Consider the following 25,638-nt stretch of genomic DNA (forward strand, 5'->3'; position numbering starts at 1 on the left):
ATGCCCAGGAACCCCCACCCCAAACCCCTTTTAGTGCTGGGGACCCCAAGCCACCTGCGTACGCACGCTCTTGCGTTCCTTTGTACTCCCAGCCGCATCCACCGAGAATACAAAAGAGTGCAAGGGCCCGCGCGCCCCCAAGCCCGCGGGAACCCAGCAATAAATCTCTTTAATGGCACATACAGCTCCAACCAGATATACATCGCACAGAGGGCATGGGCAGAGGGGGGCAACGTAGAACAAAAAAATAAATAAAACGTGTAATAAATCGTTACGTGAAAGCGGTGCTCTCCGAGCAAGGAGCTATAGCTACACGACAACGTTCGGCGAACTTCAAAGTGGAAGCGACAAGAGAGTAAGTTCTAATTCTGATTACCTCGGGACTCGATAGTAGTTCAGCAGGTGAGTTGCGCTGTTGGGCTCAATGACGCCGGTTCGATTCCCGGCTACGGCGGCCGCATTTCGATCAATGGGGGCAAAAAGCAGTAACACCCATGGGGATTTAGGGGCACTATTTAGGTGAGTAAATTTAGGTGCACTATGTGGGTGGTCAAGATTCATTCGGATCCCCCACTACGGCGTGCCTCACAATCAAAGGCCGGTTATATAGCACGTAAAACCTCACAAATCGTTAAATTTAGCACCTCTGGTGTCACCTGACCAGGCGTGCGCACGGGGGGGGGGGGGGGGGGCAGGTCCCCCCGCCCCCTCAAATCATATGAAGGGGGGCGCCAATTCGGCCCCACACCTTTACACAGTCGGACCTTTTAAATCATTTTTAATGCGCGGGGTTATGGCTATATTTGTGTTTTGGAAATAATGGCGGGTAAAGACCCGGGCCCTGATGTTGCATTCAAAGATCTGTTTACCTTGCGGGATTCCGCAGAACTGATTTGCAATATGTGTCCAGTTGCTTCGAGTTGTCGATGAATTCGCCCTCGCGCTGCCAATTGCTAGCTTCCTGGTTAGCTCAATTGGTAGAGCGACCGCCCCGGATAGGCGTTGGTCCCGGGTTCGATCCCCGGACCAGGACGAATTTTTCGGCAACTAAGAGGCTTTATTTCTGAGAAATCCTTGTGGCTTCGTGCTACAAATGGGTGGTTGTCTATTTACCCTTTCTTGAAGATCTGTTTACTTCCCACGTTTTCCCCGGAAATGCAGAGACAATGGCAGGCCTTTGCTTGCAGCATGTCATCGCTTGCATTTTATTTTTGCCTCCATTGCGGAGCTCGATCGTTTTCTTTCGGACTCGACCAACGGCAGGGGAGCTGCGGTGCTACTTGGGCCCCCCTAAAGGAGAACCCTGCGCACGCCTATGCACCTGACGACACCTCAGAAAAATCGCTCTCTGTGCGTAGCTTCGGCAAATCTCTTAGCTCAGAACAACGACGGCACGCGGCCCTGTCCGATGAAGTGACAATCATTCATGATCATTCGGGAACCTCCGGCATACGTCACTCGCCGCCAGGCGCGGGGATGGTTACAAACAAGGGCATTCTGGCGAGCGGTCTGTATCTAATTAGGGCTTGATAGCAGCGGGTATACGATTGCTACCGGTCCTGCTGTTCGTATTTATGCAATCAAAACAGGGCAGAAGTTCAGGAGAAGATGGAAGCCTGAAGAGATGAAAAATTCTTGACCACGTGGTGTCGCAGGAGTCAACGGTTCGACAAGCGAACTTGTCTTTTTCAAGGCAGAACTGAAGAAGACAAGACACTTGTCGAAACGTTGACGCCAGCGACACCCCGTGTTCAAAGATCTTGAATGTCGTTATATGCAATCAAGGCACACTGAAATGGCGGTAAAAAAGGAATCATCATAAAAACAGCAGCAAGGACACCCTGCAGAGGAAGGGCCAAAGTTCACGCACTAAAGACAAGCAGGACACGGTTAGTAGCTATTTCAATGACATAGAGAAGAAAACTACTCGAGACAGTACAGTTCACAGATAAGTCATCCATCAAATGAAATCAAAGCAGAGCAAGGCACTGAAGTTCCATATGTAAATATAGGTGAGGTTAGAAAAGTCACGAGAGATATGCCGCGCGGAACAGCGACCGGTGAAGACGCATATCTGTCGATCTAATCAAAGGTAGAGGGGAGTTCATATTACGATGAGTGAGTGAGTGAACTACTTCAAGACCAAGGTATTGGGTGGGCGGCTTCGTGGTTAGGCAGCCATTAGCCCCTGGGCACTTGCTGAAGGCCTTGGCTATTACAGAAAAACGGCTATCTTCATGATTTATTTTCGGTAAAACAAACCCTGCATCAAAATTTCGGGGGGGGGGGGGGGCGAGGACCCCCCCCCCCCCAAACTACGGGCCTGACTGGCACATATCTAAAGTTTTGATACAAAAATAACCCCATTTCCTTTTCCATTGCTTTATAGACAGTACCATGTTTGACGTCTGCATCCCAGGTCAGTGGGCATGGACTGAAGATTGCCGTTGTGAGTGCTTCATGCCGCTTGAGTTACGTCGGCGAAAAGCTGGTGGAGATACAACATTTCAAAAAAATATTTCTCAAGTTAAAAAAACAATACCCTTTTGTAACTTTGCCAATGTTCAGCTAATACATAGACCTTTCAAATGAAGTATCGTGCATATTTTTAGTCCGACCACAAAGGCAAGTTTTTTGATGCTGAATACAGAGCTTTTCTCAAAAAAAAGTGAAATTCGCAATTTTTTTTTCAGACGATCTGCTACACCTTCAGCGACTGAATTATTTTTCTTTTGTAGTATGTCGAACAGGCCACCAGTACATAATTCATTTCTACCCTTTGAGTTTGCCTTGTTTCTGAAAAAAAAATATCAAACGTTGCAACTTTATTCAATTTTGCTCGTGCGAAAAGCCCTCGAAGAATCGATATACATAAATAAGTCATTATTTTTACAGTTACATCACTTCATTAGCTTGCCGGAAATACCATTTTATCGAGTGCATCCCATAAAAGTCCTTTGAAAAAAAATGTTGTTTGATGCCCTTCAGCTCAGTCGGCGCAAAGCTACACTCTCACAAACAGGCGGGAAAATTTTTGGCCACAGAAATAAACGAGCAGAACGAGTTTCGAACTTCAAGAAAAACGTGGAAATTTTTTCAGTCATAATTGTGATGGTGGGAAAAACGCTGGATGATTTAGCATGGAATGACCCATATATATATAAAGAAGGAAATAAGTGTTAATTTCAAGGGCTCGTTTTCTTTGTTATACACAATATTAATGAGAACTAACAGACAATAATGCCAAGGAAAGTATAGGGGATGTTTTTAGTAATAAATGTAAGGTAATTGTGAAGAACGAAAAGTGGACGAAAAGATAGCTTGCCGCGGGCAGGGACCGAACCTGCGACCTTCGAATAACGCGTCCGATGCTCTACCAACTGAGCTATATATTATATATATATATACAGCGGAATCTTGTTGATACGATTCTGCATAATACGTTTTTCAGCCTAATACGTTTTTGTTTTTATTCCCGGCCAACATCCCTTGGAAATACTACATTTTCATGCGTTTAATACGATCACATTTTTGCCCGAAATTGGATAATACGACCGCGAAAGTGGATCTTGACCGATATATCTAGAAATCCTGCGTTTATTCTTCGGTATACTAGCTCGCACCGCGTTCCAACAATCCACGATCTGCGCGTTGCAGAGCCGCTGAGGCCCGGTTTTGCGGTGAAAAGATTGCTGCTAGGCGATCTTTTATATATATATATATATATATATATATATATATATATATATATATATATATATATATATATATATATATATATATATATATATATATATATATATATATATATATATATATATATATATATTGTAGCAAAGTAACTGAGTCTGTGGTTCCGCCTTGACTATCGCCATTGCGTGTTGCCGCTGAGTGCCGTCAAATCACATAAACGCCTTAACAAATTGGTGGAGGTGCACTCCCCTATTGGAAAACCTGCCATAGTGGATGCTGGAAATGATGGTGGATATTCGCTGCGAGATCGGGCTATAGGTTGCAGCACTCTCGATAGCCGCGTTTGTGTGGATAGGCGTTCGGTTTGAGTCGATTGTCGGCGAATAAATTAAGCGCGTTGACTACAGCGTAATGGCATGTATACGCCCATGCACGAAACCGTCCTAACGTACCTATTACGTGTGAGAGAAGTGCAGTCTGCCAACCAATGGGGTACTGACCTTCGGTCCAGGCCCGTAACCGGGGGGGAAGGGGGAGCCCTAGACCCCCCCCCCCCCCCCCCCCCCGTAATTTCGGTGAAGTAGGTGTTCTTACCAAAAATTAATAATGAAAACAGGTGTTTTTCTCGAAAAGTCAAGGTTTTCAGCAGGTGCCCCCCCCCCCCCCCCCCCCCGAAAAAGATTCCTGGCTACGGGCCTGCTTTGGTCACATTCGTGTTTTGCACTGTGCTCGATGTTGTTTTCTTGCTTTATTTGCACGTATTGAAATTGTGTTTTGCCTATACCACAACATAAACAGTGTTGCACGACTGAGCCAATGAAGTATTTACTTCTCGCTCTGGCGGCTACAAAGAAAGAAAGGCTGTATTTCTGCGTAATTAGATGAAGCAGATTTCTGTGCACTCTGCTTTTCTGTCTGTATGAATACGCGTACTGCTGTTGAAATTCGTGGCTTCAGGTCTTTTTGACCGCTAACCATACTCTGCAGACGCTAGTTCATGCTGCGGTATCACAAGGATTTCCAAATCGCCAACACATCACGAGATGGAGTCGCTAAAATTCTGCATTCACACCTCGATATTTAGTACTTTTTTTTCGTTTAGGACGACGCCGAATGCACTGTATGATGTGCTTCAACGAGAAAGTGGTACCCACATTGAAATGATTTTGGCGAAAGGACGGTACGATGGTTAGACCTAGTGCCATACCGACACGGGCATGTACTCACTTATTAGAGTACATCATCATCATCATCATCAGCCTGTCTACGCCCACTGCAGGGCAAAGGCCTCTCCCATGTTCCGCCAATCAACCCGGTCCTGTGCTTTCTGCTGCCACGTTATACCTGCAAACTTCTTAATCTCATCTACCCACCTAATTTTCTGTCTCCCCCTCACGCGTTTGCCATCTCTCGGAATCCAGTCAGTTACCCTTAATGACCACCGGTTATCCTGCCGACGTGCTACGTGCCCGGCCCATATCCATTTCTTCTTCTTGATTTCAACTATGATGTCCTTAACCCCCGTTTGTTCCCTGACCCACTCTGCTCTCTTCCTGTCTCTTAAGGTTACACCTATCATTTTCCTTTCCATCGCTCGCTGCGTCGTCCTCAATTTAAGTTGAACCCTCTTTGTAAGTCTCCAGGTTTCTGCTCCGTAGGTAAGTACCGGTAAGATGCAGCTGTTATATACCTTCCTCTCGAGGGATAGTGGTAGATTACCATTCATGATTTGATAATGCTTGCCGAATGAGCCCCAACCCATCCTTATTCTTCTAGTTATTTCACTCTCATGGTTCGGCTCCGCGGTTACTACCTGTCCTAAGTAGACGTACTCCTTTACAACTTCCAGTGTCTCGCCACCTATCGCAAAGCGCTGTTCTCTGCCGAGATTGTTCCACATTACTTTAGTTTTATGCATATTAATTTTCAGACCTACTCTTCTACTTTCCGTATCCAGTTCAGTAATCATGAGCTGTAATTCGTCTCCCGCGTTACTCATCAATGCAATGTCATCAGCGAATCGTAGGTTACTGAGATACTCTCCATTAACTCTTATCCCTAACTCTTCCCAATGTAGGGCCCTGAAAACCTCCTGTAAACACGCGGTGAATAACATTGGAGAGATCGTGTCTCCCTGCCGTACGCCCTTCTTTATTGGGATTCTGTCGCTTTCTTTATGGAGGACTATAGTGGCTGTGGATCCGCTGTAGATTTCTTCCATTATGTTTATATAGGCTTCGTCGATTCCTTGATTCCGCAGTGCCTGCATGACTGCTGATGTCTCCACCGAATCAAATGCCTTCTCGTAATCTATGAAGGCTATGTATAGGGGTTGGTTGTATTCCGCGCATTTCTCTATCACCTGATTGATAGTATCAATATGGTCTATTGTTGAGAATCCTGTACGAAATCCTGCCTGGTCCCTTGGTTGATTGAACTCTAGTCGTATTAATTCTGTTAGCAATTACTTTTGTAAATAGCTTGTAGACAACGGACAGCAAGCTTACGGGCCTGTAATTTTTCAGGTCCTCGACGTCCCCTTTCTTATGGATCAAGATGATGTTGGCATTCTTCCAAGATTCTGGTATCCTCCCCGACGAGAGGCACTTCGTATACAGGGTGGCCGGCAGAGTTTTCGTTGCACATTATGAGATTTGTTGGCACTTAACGGCCTTTAACTTTCACAGTGATGCATTCCTTCTCTCGTTTGTCCTCTGAGCGTAGTTTGGCGCGCAAGCGGGCCTCATCCGCAGTCGAAGCGGTACTCATGTGAGTGCCCGCAGCATCGAGCGGCCGCTGCTGCGGGTTTGTCAAGCGGCTGATCCCAAGACAAAGCTTGCTTAACCATGACACCGGGCTGCGCATTTGTTGGTGTGGAGCTGCTGATTTGTGATTATGTCACGTACAAGTATTTTTAGCAACTTATATCCGAGTTTCAGCCCATAACGAACGACGCGGCCGCTAGGCTGGCATGGTCACATTTGACGCACTATAACTTGTTAGCAACCAAAATAATGCAACGTTTTTTTCTGCACAATGGTAGATGACGTCCTTGACTTCAATCAGAGGGACTTTAAAAAAAATTAAAAATGGCCTTTTTGAGAAAATCATTTTCAAAGTTCGGCGTTTTTGGTAAATCACTTACGTTTCAGCCCAATTATCGAGTAAAACGGAGCGCGATAAAACCACGCAAATTATTTTAAAAGAGAGCGAAGGTATCAAAGTTAATATGTACCGATTTTCATTATCCTCACTTTAACTTGCTTGCAGCAATAAATTCCTGAAATAGAGGTATTTTGTGCGATTTGCCAAGTTTGTGATTTTTTTCTTCAAAAGTGCTTCGACAAGCAAAGGAAATAATAGACTCATAAGATTGTATTTCACTTCTTCTTTAAGGGGAACAAATATTGTGGCGAAGAAGTGCACCGTTTTTTTCCCTAGGTGCGCTCAAAATTCAGAAATCGCGAAATTGGACGAAAGGCGTTTTTTGCGGACAAAATTTATATATTTTTTTCAGGCGAACAAAATTTTTTTTTCGCAAAACTAACTGCGAAACCATTGTTCTGGGTGTAATGCCTAGATCTACAGTAAGTTTCATCACAATCGGGAATGGCGACCGGGACCTCGTGTTCGATCTTATCTGGACACACCCAGTTCTGCATCACTAGTAGACATACGTACAAGCATTTGATACTGCGAGCACAACGGAATAAGCTGTAATCTGAGGACGTGCATGACGTACGCACACATGCGAACACGGTGTTGCTAGCAGACGACGCAAGTAGCCATCCACACCACGTGGTTTCGTCCGCTCGCCGCTATAGGTGCCGACTCTGCTCGATCTCGCTGCCAATAGTGTAAATAATGCTGGGTGTGCTGGAAATCATGGTGCTGGGTATGCTGGAAATCATGCCTACGGCCCTGGTTAGAGGGAAGCACTAGGGGTCCACAGGGGCATAACAAACGAAGTGGTACGTGCAGGGCGAGGTGGACTGGCCTTCCTTTGATCGATGTTCGGAAGGCAGTTGCGAAACTCGCCTATGAGCGACGACTGAGCGAACTACCAGACGGGCGTTAGGCGCGTGAGGTGTATAAAATAGATCCACCTAAAGCGCATCATTACCAGCGTGCTACGCACAAAACGCCTGATTTAGCGGTACGGGGTCGCACCATGCCGACTCACGGAGAAACCTCAGCGGGACAGGAGGACGAAGGTCCGGGAAGCTGTTAAGAGGGCGAAAGTGTCAGCTGGCGGACGACAGCAGCAGGGAAGCCCGCTTTAATTGAGTCTCTACAGTAAGGCAAAACAAGCGATCGAGAAAGAGCCGCTGTTAGAGAACTCATAGGGAAGCGGCCTTCTATGCGGGCCAGATGCGGTATGCTGCGAACCCGACTGCTGCGGGAGAGGTATACAATTCCCAACCTCGACACAACATGCACCCTGGAGCAACGTTACTAGACTAGGTATAGTGCAGTAACGTTTTGCCCTGGAGGTAGAAAGCATAGATCACATGTGCTCCACTGCCAAGCATTACACAGGTCTTCACCACCGCCCCACCTGCGGCCGCTACCGCAGAACACTTCCGCTACCCGCTACGGCTACGACTACGCCGCAGGAGTCAGAGGAGGAACGATCCGGGAGTCGTAAGAGCAACCGCAGTGGGAAGCAGTGGAAACAACGAGTGAGTGAATAAACTTTATTAAAAGTCCGGACGAGGCGGGGGGAAGAGGGGATTAACCCCTGTCCCGTCCCACTCTCCGTCGATGATGGCGTCAGGTGACGGCTTGAAGCCCTTGCACCCGGGCGGCATCCTCGGCTTGCCGGACGGCCCAAAGTTGGTCGGTCAGCTTGTCGCTGGTGAGTGCCGCCTCCCAGCGGAGCGAAGATTATTTTTGTGCCAGATCAGGGTTTCCGTTTGATCGCCATTGAAAAGAATAGGGCAATTATCATCATCATCGATCATCATCATCATCATCATGGTTTGAGGGTTTAGATAGAGTGTACTCTAGTTTCTTCTAGTATACACTCTAGTTTAGGGAGTTTATGTTTCTAGCTCTAGTGGCTCTAGCAAGAGGGTTTAAATAAAGCTTGCTGGAGCGGAGGCCGCCTATACTTCCCAATGAACCGCAGTGAAGCCGGCCCGCGCGCGCGGCGGCCATCTTGCCATAGGCAAGAAACATGAGCCAAAGCGCGCCCGCCGCGCAGACCGCGTCTCTCCGCCGTGGTTTTTGACGGTTATGGCGAGCAATAAGGGAGAAGTTGACAAGAATACAAAGCCAAATGGCAGATAAGAATGCAGTCAGTTTTATTCTGTTTCTTTTGGCGTTCCCTTGCAATCATGCACACCGAAGAAGGGTCTGTATCACTGGTTTTTAAAAATAATCATCCTCGTAAGAGCACACCTCACTTCTCGGCACTGATTTCCCTGTTTATTTCATTCGTCGTGTGACAGAATCTTATGCATATGTGAATTAGGCCACTTTATTTGAGCGGAATATAAATGTGGGTGTCCAAAGCACCACACTCAAGGATATGCCTTGAAAACCTCCAAAGCCTTTGCATGGACGTGCCTCAAATATGGGCATTCAGCTTGCAGTCGACACTATTTCAATAGATATATCGCTTTTCGATACTATTTCGTTGGCTCGGCTCTCTCTTATCCTGTCAATGATTCAATTAAAAACGCCCAAGTGGCATCCGTCTCATGAAGCCAACGAGCATTATATATAGTGCACTCTGGTGACAGTGCTCGATTAAACTTCGAGCGTAGCTGATGGAGAAAAGAAGTACAGCGTTAACACAAACGCCCGCAGCTCGGATGGATACGTGCAGTCTTTTCGTGCCCTGTGGAGGGGTTGCATGATCCCCATATACTCAGACATATAAGCTTTTGGTCCTCGATCTCCTTTGTTATCGCTTTAGGGTCGAGCCTCGCTATTTTCGGTCAGTCTGCAATTTCTCTGCTGCAGAATTTTAATCTTGAGCTATTTTATCTCTCCTTGGGAAACATGAAGCATTCCTTTGTAATGCCGTGTAGGTGATGCAACAGATCTTCAACAACCTTTTTTCAATTTGAACACATATAAAGGCCGGAGTACCCCGGGGCCTCGGTTCGGTCGCTTTATTTGCAGCTGGACGGGCATTGCACAGTTTAGACGTACTGGTTTTACTCGCTGCACTGCATAAAGCAAATACAAATAAAAAAAGACACGAATGTAAGAAAAAAACAGCTCCTTGTGTATTGCCCAAATGACGTTACTTAACCACTTAACCTCGCCGTTGCGAGCTACCCAGGGCAACCGATAACGAAATCTAGAGAGTCGCCTATTTATACATTCAAAAGCAAACGATGCGTCCTTTTCCGATTCGTGCTCCGCACCAGTGGTATCAACAAGCACAAGAATGTGTATCACTGGGTTTTGCAAGTGTTTTACAAATGCGTCAAGCACAGTCGGAAAACTCCCGCGTTCGACAGAGGTCGCAGCCTAGTCCGGTCGAAACAATTCGGCGAGAAGTGCCTCTAAACATATGTGAGCGCGCCGTCTTTTGGCTTCCAGACTTTCCTTCAAACAGCCTGCCCCGACGTGCTTCGAACATTTGGGTCCTTAAGAAACCGGTTACGAAAAAAAGAATGACCGTCGTACGTGAAATTAGAGACAGATATTGCGAGCTGTCGGCATGTGTTCCAGAAGTTTTCATCAAGCATTGAAATGTTCTGCTTACAACTGAAACTTCGTCCCAGAGTACCTTTTCGCTCGATTTATATAGCCGTACGCAATGCACGATGTACCCAACAACGCCCGGACGCCACCACGCCAGATGATCAGCTGGAACATCTATGCGACCGCTGCGGCACGCGTTGCGAAAGGCCCGCTTTCTGCCTATGGTAAGATGGCGGCGCGCGGCTTCAGCTGTGGGGCGCCTCCTCCACTCCATCAAATTTTATTTTAACCTCCTTGGGCACCTTGCCTTGGGCTCTAGCAGCTGTAGTGGCTGTAGAGCTGTAGCTGGCGTGTGTGAGTACCTGGTGTGTACCCATGTTAGGAAAGCAGTGCCCTCTAAACAAACCCTCCATTCCTCCGCCTTGTCATCTCCCGGTCTCTGTTCTGAGGTTAGAGGTGTGAGGCCAGGTCGCTTAAAAATGTAGGGGCGTGTGCTTGCTTATGCAAGAGCGTTCTGTGCATGAGCCCGCTGTATCGAAGGTAGCGCCGGGCATATGCGAGACCGCATGTAAGCTTTGCGATCTGCGTCGGTGAATGAGCGGTTTCTTCAAAAATTCGCTGAGAAGTCATTCAAGAATGGGAGCGTTAATATCCGTGATCTTGTACACGGTGAATTCCTACTTGCGAGAACCGGTCAGCCGTAAGCACCCATTCGGTTTTCCCTTGCCTCCCGAGATCCACAAAACTCTCACTCCGGACTATATTGAGTCTTTTAAACAAGTCTTCGTCGTCGGAGACGTGCATGGTTGCTACGAGGAGCTCATGGATCTCCTTGCTGTGGCTAAGGCCAGAGATAACGACACGCTCAAGTTGTTTGTTGGCGATCTCGTCAACAAGGGACCCAGAAGTGAAGATGTTCTCGAGTTTCTGATGAACAACCGTTCCTCATGTCACTCCGTCCGTGGCAATCACGACGAGGTACGTCGTTTTATGTCGCCATCCTTTTCGTGTGTTTGTGCAGACATCTAACTAAATGGCGATTGAGTTCAGGCACGGTGACCCTGTCGCACACCGATGCTGCGCGCCATTTTTAAGCATGCTTACTTCCAAGCTGTATTTCAAGCATTGCACATTCAAGCATACCTTGACCTTAGATGCGCTGGAAAGGTTCCATGCACCTCAATGAGGATCCCGTGTGACAGAAAATGAATACAAGCTGCCTCTTCGCATAGTCACTTTTCATTCGAGCGGTATAGCGTGTTCATACTAATTGCTAGAAAACCACTTCACTGCAGTATAATATGGTCAGTAATTTTCTGTGTCATGTTTTTCATCACCACAAATGGACACATTTGTTAGAAGCATCAACTAAGGTTAGGTATTTTACCTTAATATCGCACACTTGATTTCAGGTTCCCGCGAAAATGAAAAACCACTGTAACCTGCATGCAACTAAGTAAATGGCAAAGTTTGTCAGCAGAGTGTTCAGCCGTTGTTTATTTATTTGTATTTTTTCGTTGTTTAGACCTCATGATAGATGTATAGCACAAAAATAAATAAACCAGCAGGAATTTAATGGACAGGTGTTTAAGAGAATCCATCCAGATGGCCGAACTCATGAGACGAACGAGAGGAGTATTGATACCGAATATGTGCTCATAAAAGCTGGAGAGCAAAATGCATTGCATTGCCATGTCAGATTTGAGCACAAGTAATTGAGGAAGAATTTTTAAGGTTGCCAGAATAAGGAAAGCAGATCTCCGTGTTGAATTCAGGCATCCAAGCCCCTTTATGTATGTTAGTGTGTGTGTATATATATGTACACACACACACACTTGTGAAATGTATAAATTTCATGGGGCGTTTAACACCTCAAACCACCCCCATGGCTATGCCACTGGCACCCATTAATTTTAAACATTTTGTCATCATCATTAAAGCTAGACAAATTATGAGCTTCTCGATTAACTATAAATAATTCTTACCAAGAAACTCCCATCCCTGTATCTCCGTTTGCACTATCCTCAAAACACAGTTTGTGTGCACTTCCAGTAACCTTTGCTTTGTGGTGTGTTGGGGCATTTTCAGTGTTTATGAATATCTACGAACTTGTGAGCTATAAACGTAACAAAAAGGCTGCCCAAAGTCTGCATTGTCTGCTACAAATTGTTCACTGCTTTACAGCATACAAGTCCAGACTGGACATACCAATGCTCTGCCATATCACTAATACTTTTATGAATATAAATTACTATAACAAACGTACTGATGAGCTTAAAATTTGTTTCCTTTAGCTCTTAGCTTTTAAAAATCTCTACACATTGAGAGAGACTTACTAGGAGCATAGGCTTCTGCAGTATAATATGGTCAGTAATTTTCTTTGTGTCATGTTTGTCATCACCACAAATGGACACATTTGTTAGAAGCATCAACTAAGGTTTGACAGTATAATTCAGTGGTGCCAATTCCTCTTGAAGTCCCACCTTCATCAAAGTGCCGATTGCACTTTCAAGTGGTGCAGAGATGGATGTGGCCTTCTAGTTCTATAGGGCTACTGAAGTTTCACTGATGTATTTTGTCCTGGTAGGTACCTGTTAGTATGCGTCTTGTTCTCTGTGGATGTGTGAGGACGGTGTTTTGTCAATGGCTGCAGTGATATTAAGAAAATGAGATCAGAAAATGCATATTTTGGTCGTGCAATAAGACATCACACCCGTTTTTCTGCTTACCAAGACAACCAAAACTGAAGACTCTTGCAGGATTGATGGTTTCATTCTTTTGCTATCAGAAAGTCAGGATATCATCTGTATAACAGCCAAATTAAATAAATTTTTTGATGAGGGCCTGTGCATACCCTAGAGCACTTTTGCATGTGAGTGTTACATGCAGGCTTTGCAAGTGCAGGCTTTGCGAGTGCAGTCTTTGCAAGTGAGTATTACATACATGTTGTAATGTGATCCTACAGATGAGCATGTGGTTCTGCTGCAGTGATATGGTAGCTTGTATGCAGCATGAAATGACACTGGTATAAAAAAATACACATCTGCAGCTAGCATATATTCAACCTGAACACATTTTAAATGCCAACTGGAAGAAAATTTCACTCTTCCTGTATGGGAAGTGAGTGGCATATACTATTGCAGTATTGTTTGCAAAGCCGCATGGCTGATAATGAAAAAAAAAATTTATTCGCACACTTTAAATTGCTAGCAGAAATTATGCAAATCTAGGGACATGGCCTCGGAGATTTTCAGTGTACTGAGAGCACTGCTTTATTGCAGAGATAATTCTTAGGTGCCACACTGGTTCCCAACACTCCAGGTTCCACATGACTTCTAGCAGCTGTTGTTTTTTTTAATCTTTTGATATCGGGACATTTTTACTATCTTTTTGTAGTGAATTCGCTCTTATTTTAAACATAAAGTTTTAAGTGGCAGCAGCTCTATATTTAAGTTAGCTTTGTTGATTTTTAAATCAACAAAACTTTGTAAATGGCACGTAAATCCAAAATGCACAATATCGATCGATTAAGAGTTTTCCAATTGCTGTTGAACCTCGTTATAAGTTTGTAACAAAAGTTGCACAAGAGATGAAACTAGCACATTTGTGATAAGCAGGGTGTCAAATTGAAAAAGATCACGGATTTGGTTTGTGTTCAATGCACTCCGTTTCACTGTGGCTCAGTCCTGGATTTAAGAAATGAAATCTTTAATGTTTTGAAAAGCACAGTAAATCTTATCTTCAACACATTGTCTAGTGCTAATGACTGCAGGCAGCACTGCTCAAGTGACTGCATTCGCAATATCACCAGGACTTTTATTTTGTAATTTTGCATTTAATTTCGTTTTGTTTCCAATCACGTGCTGTTCTGAGCCCATGTAACATCTGCAAGATTTGTCAGGACGTGAAGAAAATCAGCCCGTTGGCAGATTAGAAACAATGATCTTTGTTTTTACATAAACATCAGTTTAACTTCTTGAAGATAGCTACAGCAAACGCACTCGTAAACACAGCCGTGCTATGAAGGCGAGTGTGGAACACTTTTTTGCCAGCTGACCAATAAGCCCTCACACACAACCTAAAGGCATCAACTGTTCCACACTTGATGCCATCAGGTAGTGGTGACTTCCAGACTTGATGCCTTCAGGTAGTGTGCGAGGGCTTATTATGTGACGGCTTAGGTAGTATGCGAGAGTTTATTGGTCAGCTGCCAGCTCGTGAAGAGATCACGTGCTAGGAGAAGCCAGCTGGCAACAAAAGAGCGTTCCATACTCACCGTCATGGCTACAAGCAGTGCTGACTAACACTCCCAGGTTTACACGCACAGAAATACCTGATAAAGTGGACAGGAGGACGACTGCCGCTGTAGCTTGATTGGTAGAGCATCGGGCGCATTTGAAGGTTGCAGGTTCGGTCCCTGCCAGCGGCAAGTTGTAATTTCGTCCACTAATTTCTTCACATTTATATGAATAGAGTTAAAAGACTGCAAATAATGTCCCCTATACCTTCCTTGGCTTCATTGTGTGTTGATTTTTCATTAAAGGACCCCTGACAGCGAAAGTTTTGTTTGCGACTTTTTTTACTGTAATTTGTAGCTTTGTGTCTGGTAATCTCGAAATTGAATCGTAAATGCTCTAACGCATCGTATAATTAGTGCTAGCATCGTTAATTGAGAACAATTTTGCATCAGTTCGAAATGCCTGCCTAAATACCATAAGAAACTAGCGCCCAATAGCGGGGAAGAGCCTAAGATCACGTGCACTCAATGTTTGGTGTCGTTGAAAGTGCAGTTTTCAAATCGGGGCCCCGTGCCCGGTAAAGAATAAAACGGTGCGGGTGCCCCCCCCCCCCAAGAAAACAAAAAACCGTTCCTGGTCGAAGTAGCCAGAACTACGTCGATTGTGCGCGCCCCGCAAGTCTTCTCTGACGTCGACAATACTCGCTTTACTCATGGAACGTCACACAGGGCCTCAATCTATGTCATAGTACCAGTGGCGATGTTGCGAGGTGCTGTGAACTCAGATGAGTACTCATGCTTACTTTAAAACTAAATTAAGACATATTAAAGCTAACGTCTGGCACCAATAATCGGTCAGAAGTGCCCCCATATACAGGACAATCAAACAACACAAACATCTTGAGGTTTCAATTTTGGTGTCAGGGGTCCTTTAAGGTTGTGTCTAACAAAAAACGAGCCCTTAAAATACCCCATCTTTCGTTCATTCGAAGGGCAGCGACGGTAATATATGGTGTTGGGGTGTTTAGTTGCACATACTGCCACATACAGATGGCGCTGCAAACACTTGTTGACTTACAAGAACTGCTGCTGTTTATCAACAGATTCACTAGCATTGTCTGTTATTGCATTCATGGAAAAATTCTTTTGCCCTACAACAATCCATTCTTTTTATCTTTGACACAGGTGGTGCTCAAGGAGTACTATGCCTCACGCAACCCAATGTATGCTCTTCCTGCGGAGAATAATTGGATTAAACAGCTCACAGTGCCCCAAATTCGTTACCTCGAGGAGCTTCCCTACACTCTGATTATGCCAAGCCTCAACACTGTCATTGTGCATGCCGGTCTTGTTCCTGACCAAGGACTGGGCACATCGCTGGTGGACATGGTCACCATGCGAAATGTCATTATTAATGATTTCTGGGAGAAGGGTGGCATCAGGGCCACCTGCAAGGATGAAGAACATGCTGAACCGTGGGGCCAGGTGTGGAATGGGCCGCATCATGTCATCTTTGGCCACGATGCCAAACGCAAGCTCCAGAAGTGGCGCCACTGTACGGGACTTGACACTGGGTGTGTCTATGGCAATGCACTTACAGGCATATTCATCACTGGAGATAGGGCTGGTGAACTGGTGTCAGTGAATGCCAAATGCACCCACCAGAGGCCTAGGGACAAGCGGAAGTGACTGACTTTCTTTCTTTTGCCTCATTAGTGCCTGAAACCAAGTGCTCTTCATGTAAAGACTGATTGTGCAGCAAAGGGGGAAGTCTGCTGACATGTGGTGACAACCACATGTCTGTACAAGACTAGTCATATTGCAGGAGCTTGCTTATTCTGTGGCCTCCTGAGCTCTTTCGGTTGGGAAATAGCTGCACATAAGGCATTCCTCATTCGTGTCTCAGAAGAGCTGTGATGATGGCAGCTTTGTGATATTTTTATTATAGGATGTAAAAGAAAGAAAGAAAGGGTTGAGATGTTTTGTCGTGGCTTTCTTATTCTTACCAACTGCAAGGTTACTCAAAGTGCCTTTGTTTGTGCTTCATCACCATAATGTGGAAAATTTTTGTTTGACGGTGGTAAATAAAAGCTGTGGTAACTTGTGCCAAAGAAAAACGAAGTAGGATCTCATTACCTTAAAAGGTTGTGTTTCTAAAAAGAACTTGAGGAAACCACTTTTTGCAGTAATTGTGAAAAACAAGATTCCTGTTACTGGTAGCATGAGCAGCACAGTTTCCTGTAGCATGTTTCTGACGAGGGCACCAAGTGATTCAATATTGTAAGCATGGACTACAGTGGACAACTATTTGAAACTTTAAAATAATGAATTGAGCAAAGTGAACTTGAAACAAAAAAAGTTAACATTCTGATGGATTTGTGGTGCTTGAGAATGCCGAAAAGAATATGTCAACAACATTGTTCATAGTTGGGTACTATCATGACCAATATGAGCCGGAACACCAAATTCATGTTTATGCAATGATTACTTGTAATGCATTGATATAAATGTGACATACTGAATTGCAAGAGATACCTTTCTGCTTGAACATTTAGTGTCATGAACACTTTTGCGCTTGCTAACTGCATTTAGCCACTATGATCTTTGAAAGGTAATTTCGGTGTTCCTGCTTGCTCACAACTGTACATTCACTATAGTTTTGATGAATAAAAAACCAGCAATCTACCCTAACATCGTAGCTTTCTGCATGGATCCCATAGCAACTGCACAGTATTGCCAGATGTAGCATCCTGTTTTCCTGTCTGGAGTAGTTTAACTGTTGTCGTGCCTGGGTATTTGTATCCATCCCACCGCTGCCACCAGTTGTCGTGCCTGGGTATTTGGATCCGTCCCTCCTCGGCAACCAGGTTGTTGCTACGATAGGGCAGCGTCGTACCCGGACTCCGTTTGGTAGCGTAGTCGAGTCTCCGGGTTGAGGAACTGATGCTAGCAAGATGGGAAAACAATAACAAGTTTACTGACACTTTTCGTACACTCAATTACATCGTGACAAGGTCCGAGGGCTCAGAGCCCCATTTCTCACTCAGCACCGTCGTTTTAACCCCTCCGGCTGGCTCCTCCTTCTTGATGACCACCAATCACACACACGACCCCACCCACCATGACACAGTCCGTTTCACTGTCGCTGAGGGTCGTTGCACTTTTGAAACAACAAGGGTCAGGTGGTCAACGGCACGCTTGTGGGGGAAGCAAGGCGACAGGTTCCTCGGGCTCGTTGTTCCTCGTACTCTTCTTTTCCCCGAAGGGCAGAACGTGCTTGCTCCTCCAGTTCTTCCCCGAAGGGCAGAAAAGGGTCTGCGGCGACTCCTGTCTAAAGATACAGGTCATGTCATTTCGGCAGCATACCAAGTCAAGCCCAGGTGGCCCATTGTCTCCGGCTTTGCCGTCCCGGGAACGCCGTTTCCAGGAAAGATGCAGGTGTTCTAGCAGTGTGAGAACGCCTCGCCCGCCGATTCTCATGGTCAGCGCGACACCACCGACTGCCAGTCATAACACTGTTTACACGGTAGTTACAAGTAGTTTACACAGCAGTACCCCCCCCCCCCACCCCGAAAAGGACCACAAACAACAACACTGAACTCGCAGCTGGATCTTTATTTGACTGAATAACAGAATAGTATAAGGCAATAAGCCACAAATTTCCTGCATATGCATAAAAGAGAAAAGACTGTCATAACAACAATCCCCCCTCCCTCCCCCCCCCCAAAAAAAAAGAAAAAAAGAACTGTATTAAATGTTATTATTAAAAAACTGAAATTTCCAGTCATACAGTGCCACCAACATTTCACTGATATAACGATCGCCATGTTTTGTCAATTGTCTTGCAAGTCATTTTCGTCGCCCCTCAAAATAGAAGCCTCCTGAAATTTTGGTTCACACTCACATCTATTAATATGCTGTGCTAAATGTGTACACCCTCTGGTGTGCAATAATTGTTCGTGTTCTTTTAACCTGACATTAAGGCATGCATGAAGGCACCTACTATAATCTTTTTTTCTCTATTATTTTATCTTCTTTTTTCTTATAGATTCTTCTTAACTTGTTAGGGGTGGACAAAAAAAATTTAGACAATGTTTAGCAGCTGAAAAACATAAAACTGTGCCTACGTACAGGACACAAGAAGAAAGAAGTGGATGGGACCAGCGCAGACTAACAAATGATTTATTTGGATAATGCCTCTTTCCCACAACAGCCTCTTTCTTCTTGTGTCCTGTATGTAGGCGCAGTTTTATGTTTTCCACGTCTTACCAACTAGCCCCCCCCCGTACGCTTCTTGAGACTAGTACCTACTTTCTTTAAAGGGGTACTGACAAAATTTCGCGGCCGAGATAGCCTGCGGGATCGATTCCTGTGAACATGCGTATATCATCTGCAGAATATCAACAGCGAATATAACTTGGAAGGTATTTTAAATGGATTTTGAAGTTTGAAGTTTGCGTGAGCGATCGACACCCTCGGGCTATTGACACCCTCAGAGGTGACCCTTGGTGACCCCCTACGCTGCAACAAGTTATGATGACGTCATAGACGCCTTTTTTTTTTGCCGCGTTCGCTCCAGCAGCCTACTTCTGGGCGGCTGCTCGCGAACCGCACGGAAATGCGTCACAGTTCTGTGTGCTTACGCGATCGAGCGCTGCACCCGCTAGGTGGTGATAGATGCACCCGGGGGCTTGTCGTTTTTGAAACCGAATTTGACACTGGTCGGTAATGAGGAGCCTGTAATTAATTATCTGTCGTGTGCTGCGGCAAACGATGTGCCATGTTATGACCAGCAGGCCCCCAGCAACACATTGCAGCAAAAAAAACGTGAGGCCAAAATTTTTGTCCAGTGTCTTAACATATACTGGAATTTTCTTCGTGCAGTTTTTTTTTTATAGCCACCTGCATGGAGGCGCAAAAGTAATTCTGTATATGGTCGCTATGCTCAGCATGAAAAAGTATCCCACAGCATCCACTGCTGCTGCATTGTTGTTAAGATGAATACAAACACCACATTTCGCCGGTGTAGTAGTCATTGAGTATAAGAAACACCAACTTAATATTTATATAAACTATTCAAGAGTCTTTTGAGTCGGCATCTTATTTCATTTTGTGTTATAGAATGCACTTTGCATATCCCTTCTGAATGCTTGGTATACAAACCTGCCATAGCGTTACCTGTGTGCCAAAAAATATGCCCCCAAAAAAATATGCCAAATATTGCTTTGGCTAGTACCAGTCCTTTGAATAGAAAATGTCACAGGGTTTTGAACAAGTTCAGAATGATGAAAAAGATTTCAAGGGGATTCTTATTTATACATTGCCAGATATCTAGATAGAAAACTGATAATGTGAAACTGCATATTTGGTGAAACACTTTTCTCAGTGGTGGTAAAGCCACGTTTGAAAACGTCATAGCCAAAGCTTTTTCTCTCTCTTTTTTTTTGCTGGACAGTGATTTCAGATACAGTTCTAACAGTGAACTTGTAAAGCTACATGCTGGGAAAATTAACAATCTGTAGCATTTGCTTTTGATGTCATCAAATACTTTTCTTTGCACCTTTGAACGATGTATGTGAGCTGAGATGAAGGGATGACAGATATAGGCACAGTCTAGCTGCTGGAATGTGAAGCAGCTGACAGTGCTGACTACCACTCCTACTGCTTTCTTTCATATGCCTGTTTCTCCTGGAGTTGCAGTGAAATTGTCTTAAGACCAGCTAAATGATTCTATGATAAAATGGCAAGAATGAAAATGAAGCAAGTTTGTCACAATCAGGCAAGTGACAAACTGAGTGCACGAGACTGCGAGCAGCAATATGGCCCCAAAATTAGTCAAGACGACTCTGCCACAGCATGTAATATGCCACAGTGAGATGAGATGGTTGTTGCTCATCACCAGTTTATATGTTTACTAGCCCGCATAGTTAAAACGAAAAAGCAGGTGCCTGGCTTGCACTCTGGCCAGACCTGCTAGCAGAAATGTCCTCATGGCAGAAGCAGGTACAGAAAGGAACTAGTGCCACCTTCCACAATTTACCTGCTGCAGACAGTTGACTTGTGCCACATGCTTGTGTGTTTGCCACATAGAGTGACTGCAATGCACGTAATTAAATACTGCATGATTAATTGACTTATTGGTCAATTAATTATGTAGACAACTACAGAACTATGTCGCAATTTCGCAGATGCGTCACAATCTTTTTAAAACTACTGACGCAAAAACTTATAGAAACAACCTTATTTTCTTCTTGGCACACCTAATGGTCTAGGGGAAGAATACTTCCCACTAGGGGGCTTCTGTAAGTGTTACCTAAAAATCTAAATTTTTACAACAAGCATTTGCAATCTCACTCAGTTGCTGCAAAAATTGTTTCACAGCGCTTCATGAACATTGAGCCTGCCTCAAAGATGCCGTCTGGTTGATCATTTTGTATTAATTATGACTACAGAATCTACATAAAACTCTGAAAAAAAGATTTAATGAGCAATGAAAAAGCATAAGTTGTTTTTAATTTCAAGCATGTTCTGAATATGTGCCGACTTTTCAACGCAAGTGTAGCAGAGAAGCAGGCGCGATACATTTGCTATGGCAGCTCTGTGGCAGCTGGTAAAAACCCCTGTATTGGGCAGAATGACTGAAAGTACAGAACAGTGTTCAAGATTTTCTTCTTGCTTTCTGAGCTACAGGAAGCCATCCCAAGTGTCTGAACAAACCTTTTTTTTTTTCTGTGGCTCCTACTGGGCCTTGGGAATCTAGAAATCCTACCAAAGTGCTTCCATAATGTTGCATGCAAAAATATGAAAATTTTACAGAGAACATTTGCAATTGTGTCTCATGGAAAAAGTGTCCATAGGCCTCTGCGTGTGCAAAGGTTTTGTCCAATAAAGGGGTCATGAACCACTTCTCGGGCTTGGTGAGAAAACACATCCTGCGGATAGCAGACATTGCGATAAACATCTCGGCCAAATCTTGCAGTCGTGCGCGGCAAGGAGAACTTACGTGCGAAGCGCTAAGTTGCCATTTTCTCAGGCGCCCTCTTTTCATATAGAGACCAGTCCTCACTCGCTTCAGAGTTGCCAGTGCCTGCTGCTTGACTTCGGAACACTGGGTAGCATGGTAATGGCCAATAGCCGGCTTAAATCAAGAGCAGCGTTTATATCAGATGTGCTTCTTGCCACGGAGTACTGCCATGTCTCAACACTGCGCTCCCATAGCCTGCTTACATTACAAGTGAGTTGCGCTCGTGCGCAGGAATCGCAACGAGAGAGAACGATTGCATTTCATTATGTGCGCTCAAGGTCATTATGCGCGCTGGCGTAACCTCTTTCCCCTGTGCCATCCCTCCCTGTGTAGCTTCCAGCACGCTCGTCATGATGAGAGAAGACAGAAAGCGCTTAAGGCGCTGGACAAACCCCTATAACATTGTTCATTCTTGATGGAATCGAGAAATTTTCGTGGCAATCGATTTGTGAGGCGATAAACTCCGATACTCATTCGATGATTACTTAGAAAAGTGTTTCATAGCCTCTTTAAATTAGCATACAGATCTAAACACAGTGCCTTGTGATCGTCCCTGTCTCCTTTCTTTTTTTATGTGTGGAGCACTATAAGAGCTTGGTTTGTCATCCATCCATACATTTCATTTGGCGTGATCACGCTCACAGTAATGCGCTCAATACAGGCCATAACCAGACTAACAATGCTCAAAACTGGTTTAAAATTAACGAACAAGGTCTAAAAATATTTATAGTTGAGATAAATAACCAAGTAATGACAAGAATTACCTTAAAATCGTTAAAAACGTTTCGGAAACATGCGAGTGACTCCGGTGACCCACAAGAGAGGGCGCCACCGCCTCGCTGAGCAAGCGAATGCCACTGCGCTTTGCGGGCGCTGCGTAGCTACATGTGATGGGGAAACAATCTGACCGAACTCGCTGCAGACGACGTGTATCTACTGCCGTAACAAGCAGGAAGTTGATAAAGCGCAGCAAAAAGTAGCGTACATGTCGCACACAGAGTTTGCAAATCTCCCTAACAAGGTTCTACTCGTGCCAGGGAAATCCTACATGCTTACCTCAAATATTGGCATCATCGACGCTTTGGTAAACGGAGCAGTGGGGTGCTTATGCTACATACTTCCTCAGGTTTCAGAGTAGTGGAGCTGCCATACGTTTTTTTCTCTGGTATTTCCAGACACCATTTTGCTGGCACATTAGCACTTATTGGCCTCTTCAGAATGCAACCTTAACAAATCCATGACCTTGCTGTGGGAAGCAAAGGATTGCTGTGGCTTGGTACCTATTGGTAAAATCGGTAAAAGCACACTTCCAGCCCACTTCTTGGCAGAACAAAGTTTCAAGCTACTTGGGAGAACACCTTCCCTTTGGTAAATCAGTGGCATGGGATCACCAAACCTAAAAAAGAAAGGTCACGTCTTTGTGCATTTGTGTGTGTGTGTGTGATGGAAGTAACGAGATGGAGCCAGGGTTGTGATATGTACAAGCCAGTGATGTGATCGACTGAAACCACTTTGGCGCAGCATCTGGAGCAGCTAAAGCCTCACTTTGTAGCAGCAAATCAGCCTTTTTGAGCAGTTGCTTGTCACACATTTTTGAACACGACTTTTTAAGTCGCTAACAGGAGTAGTTTTACCATGTTTAAAAAAAAAAACAAAATAAATATGTACACGCAAATATGTACTCCGAATTCCAACACCGCACTACACGAATTCTGCAAGAATGAAAGGCTTTGCTGAGGCCCACCTCGAATCAGCTTCGCTGGACTTTATAAAGTTCTTTCATCATCATCGTCGTCATATATATTTTAAAATTTTCATCTCGATTTCAGAGCGTAGCTCTTAGGCGCCCGTTCCTGCGTTGAGCGGCGTCGCCGTTGTCGTCGCAGCGTGGCTGAAGAGTAAAATAACAACCAGTCCTCGCACAATGCTAATTGTGCAACGAGTGTGTGGTTTAATGCTTCCCACCCACTGCTAAGTGCTCAGCCATAATTCTTCATCGTCATCAGCCACATGCAGCATCAACAAAATGCACATAATACCTTTCAAATGTGTAGCGGGTACCTCACTTATCTGCAGAAAGATGAATAATGGTGCAGTGGATGCCGTCCTACTTCACAAAAATTATGATTTATGGCGTAGTCGATACCTTGTGGAAAGCCAAAACTTCAAACACAGTTGGTCGTGTGCCAACATGAAGCTGCACTCGGAATTCGCATTAGGCAGTATCGTAATCGTCAGTGATTTTAAAAATTTTTTGGTAGTCATAGCAAAAACACTGAACTTTGATCATCTCTACAGAATGACTAATTCTGGATCGATTTGAAGATAGCTTGCAGCACTCCACTTCATGATATTTACTTTCTGCTTTTTCCTGCTGTCTCCAGAAACAAGAGTGGCAGCTCTGTCATTCTCATCAACTAATTTACCTACAAGAAAAAAAAATATCGCAATTTGAGATCAGCGTGATAAACAAGTCTGTATTTTTATCGTGTTTGGCCATAAGATACGGAAAATATCCCCCAACTCATGTCCCCATGCATGCAACTTCACATGCTCATTGGTCACAATGCTGCCCCATTTTCACCAAATTTAATCTTGATGGTAAATAGTTGTCTAAGGACAGCATGTTAAATAATGCATCATTTATAAAATACAAAAGCGTTCCAGAACACTTGAATACGTTACTGCAAAAGTTTTAATTGCCTTTTTCTAACTTTGCATATACATCCCCATTACATAAATACTATTTTCACCAAATATAAACAAGATACCGTGTCCAGTAATTACACTGGAGGAAGACTACGGACCTTGTATAAAGAATGAAAACAGGGAAAATGAGGATTCAGTAATTGCTCCTAAAGCTTAGTTAAAAAAGAAATTCCTAGCTTTCCCCCAAAATTTCAATGCACCTTTACTCCAAACCCTTATCAATAAAGTTACTCTTCTACTGTGCAATAGATAATAATAATATCTGGGGTTTAACGTCCCAAAACCACCATATGATTATGAGAGACGCCGTAGTGGAGGGCTCCGGGAATTTCGACCACCTGGGGTTCTTTAACGTGCACCTAAATCTAAGTACACGGGCCTCAAACATTTTCGCCTCCATCGAAAATGCAGCCGCCGCGGCCGGGATTCGATCCCGCGACCGTCGGGTCAGCAGTCGAGCGCCATAACCACTAGACCACCATGGCGGGGCTCTACTGTGCAATAGTCCTTTAGAGATGCTAGGAAACCACTTGCATCTGGCGGTATAAATGCTTTCAAGCAGTTGCTTGTTTTACTTAAATTCCGAGATCAGCCTCGCCCATTTTCCTGCACCCACAACCAACGTTGCCCACAACACCTTGCACAGGGTGCAACAGAATCTCGTTGCACTTGGACTTTATATACGGAGTACGGCAGCAGCGAAAATTCGCGTGGATTGTCTATAATTGCAACCACAGCAAAAGCAATAAAAGGACCCAAGTACTTTTGAAACAAAGCTGTCTTTGAGAATTCTCTCAGACTTTCTTAAATGACCATGATGCTGAGTGCTGCTGTCTTGCGAAGTGGCTATGTGTTGACTGTGCACCTCTAATTGCAGCTCAGCAGTGCAATGCTCCAACTATTAGGCCACAACTGTATGCATATACTTCTTTTGTGTCACGCACGATGTAACATTGTCTAGGACAGGTGCACAAAAGCACACGCGAGTATGCCAGTTGCCTCGAGGCCACACACAGGAATGAAATTTGCAAATATGCTAGACTGCCTTACTCCACTGTCACTGCCATTATGCTCATGAAATCAATTGAAAAGCAGAGCCACGTTTCCGATATGCAATGCAAGAAAAAGGGGCGCAAGCATGGGTTAGGATGAAAATAACTAGGATGCTTGCCCAAATTCGTAATGACTCACTGTACGTTGGCACTATGTTGTGCCTTTTCATTTAATAGTAATGATGAGCAAAACGTGCCCTGCAAGGTTTACCATGGTGGCTGAAAGACATGTTCCTTCGTTACCTTAGTCATTAAAACCT

At 44.5% G+C, this 25,638-nt stretch overlaps 1 protein-coding gene across 1 annotated transcript; it reads left to right on the forward strand.

The window, feature by feature from the left end:
- The first annotated feature begins 10,680 nt into the window (after positions 1-10,680).
- Positions 10,681-16,298, forward strand: LOC119396570 (bis(5'-nucleosyl)-tetraphosphatase PrpE [asymmetrical]). The gene is made up of 2 exons (XM_037663839.2): positions 10,681-11,334; positions 15,779-16,298. Exons 1-2 carry the CDS (start codon positions 10,951-10,953, stop codon positions 16,280-16,282), a joined length of 888 nt encoding a protein of 295 aa, XP_037519767.1. The 5' UTR covers positions 10,681-10,950; the 3' UTR covers positions 16,283-16,298.
- The last annotated feature ends 9,340 nt before the right edge of the window (positions 16,299-25,638 follow it).

The sequence above is a fragment of the Rhipicephalus sanguineus genome, chromosome 1 (assembly GCF_013339695.2).
Source record: "Rhipicephalus sanguineus isolate Rsan-2018 chromosome 1, BIME_Rsan_1.4, whole genome shotgun sequence".
In the NCBI taxonomy this organism is placed as follows: domain Eukaryota; kingdom Metazoa; phylum Arthropoda; class Arachnida; order Ixodida; family Ixodidae; genus Rhipicephalus; species Rhipicephalus sanguineus.

Bases quoted from the DNA above. Each gene is read 5' to 3' on its own strand.
- LOC119396570 (XM_037663839.2), top strand. From the start codon at position 10,951: ATGAGCGGTTTCTTCAAAAATTCGCTGAGAAGTCATTCAAGAATGGGA. The intron at 11,335-15,778 runs GTACGTCGTTTT...TCTTTGACACAG, and splicing joins TCCGTGGCAATCACGACGAG to GTGGTGCTCAAGGAGTACTA.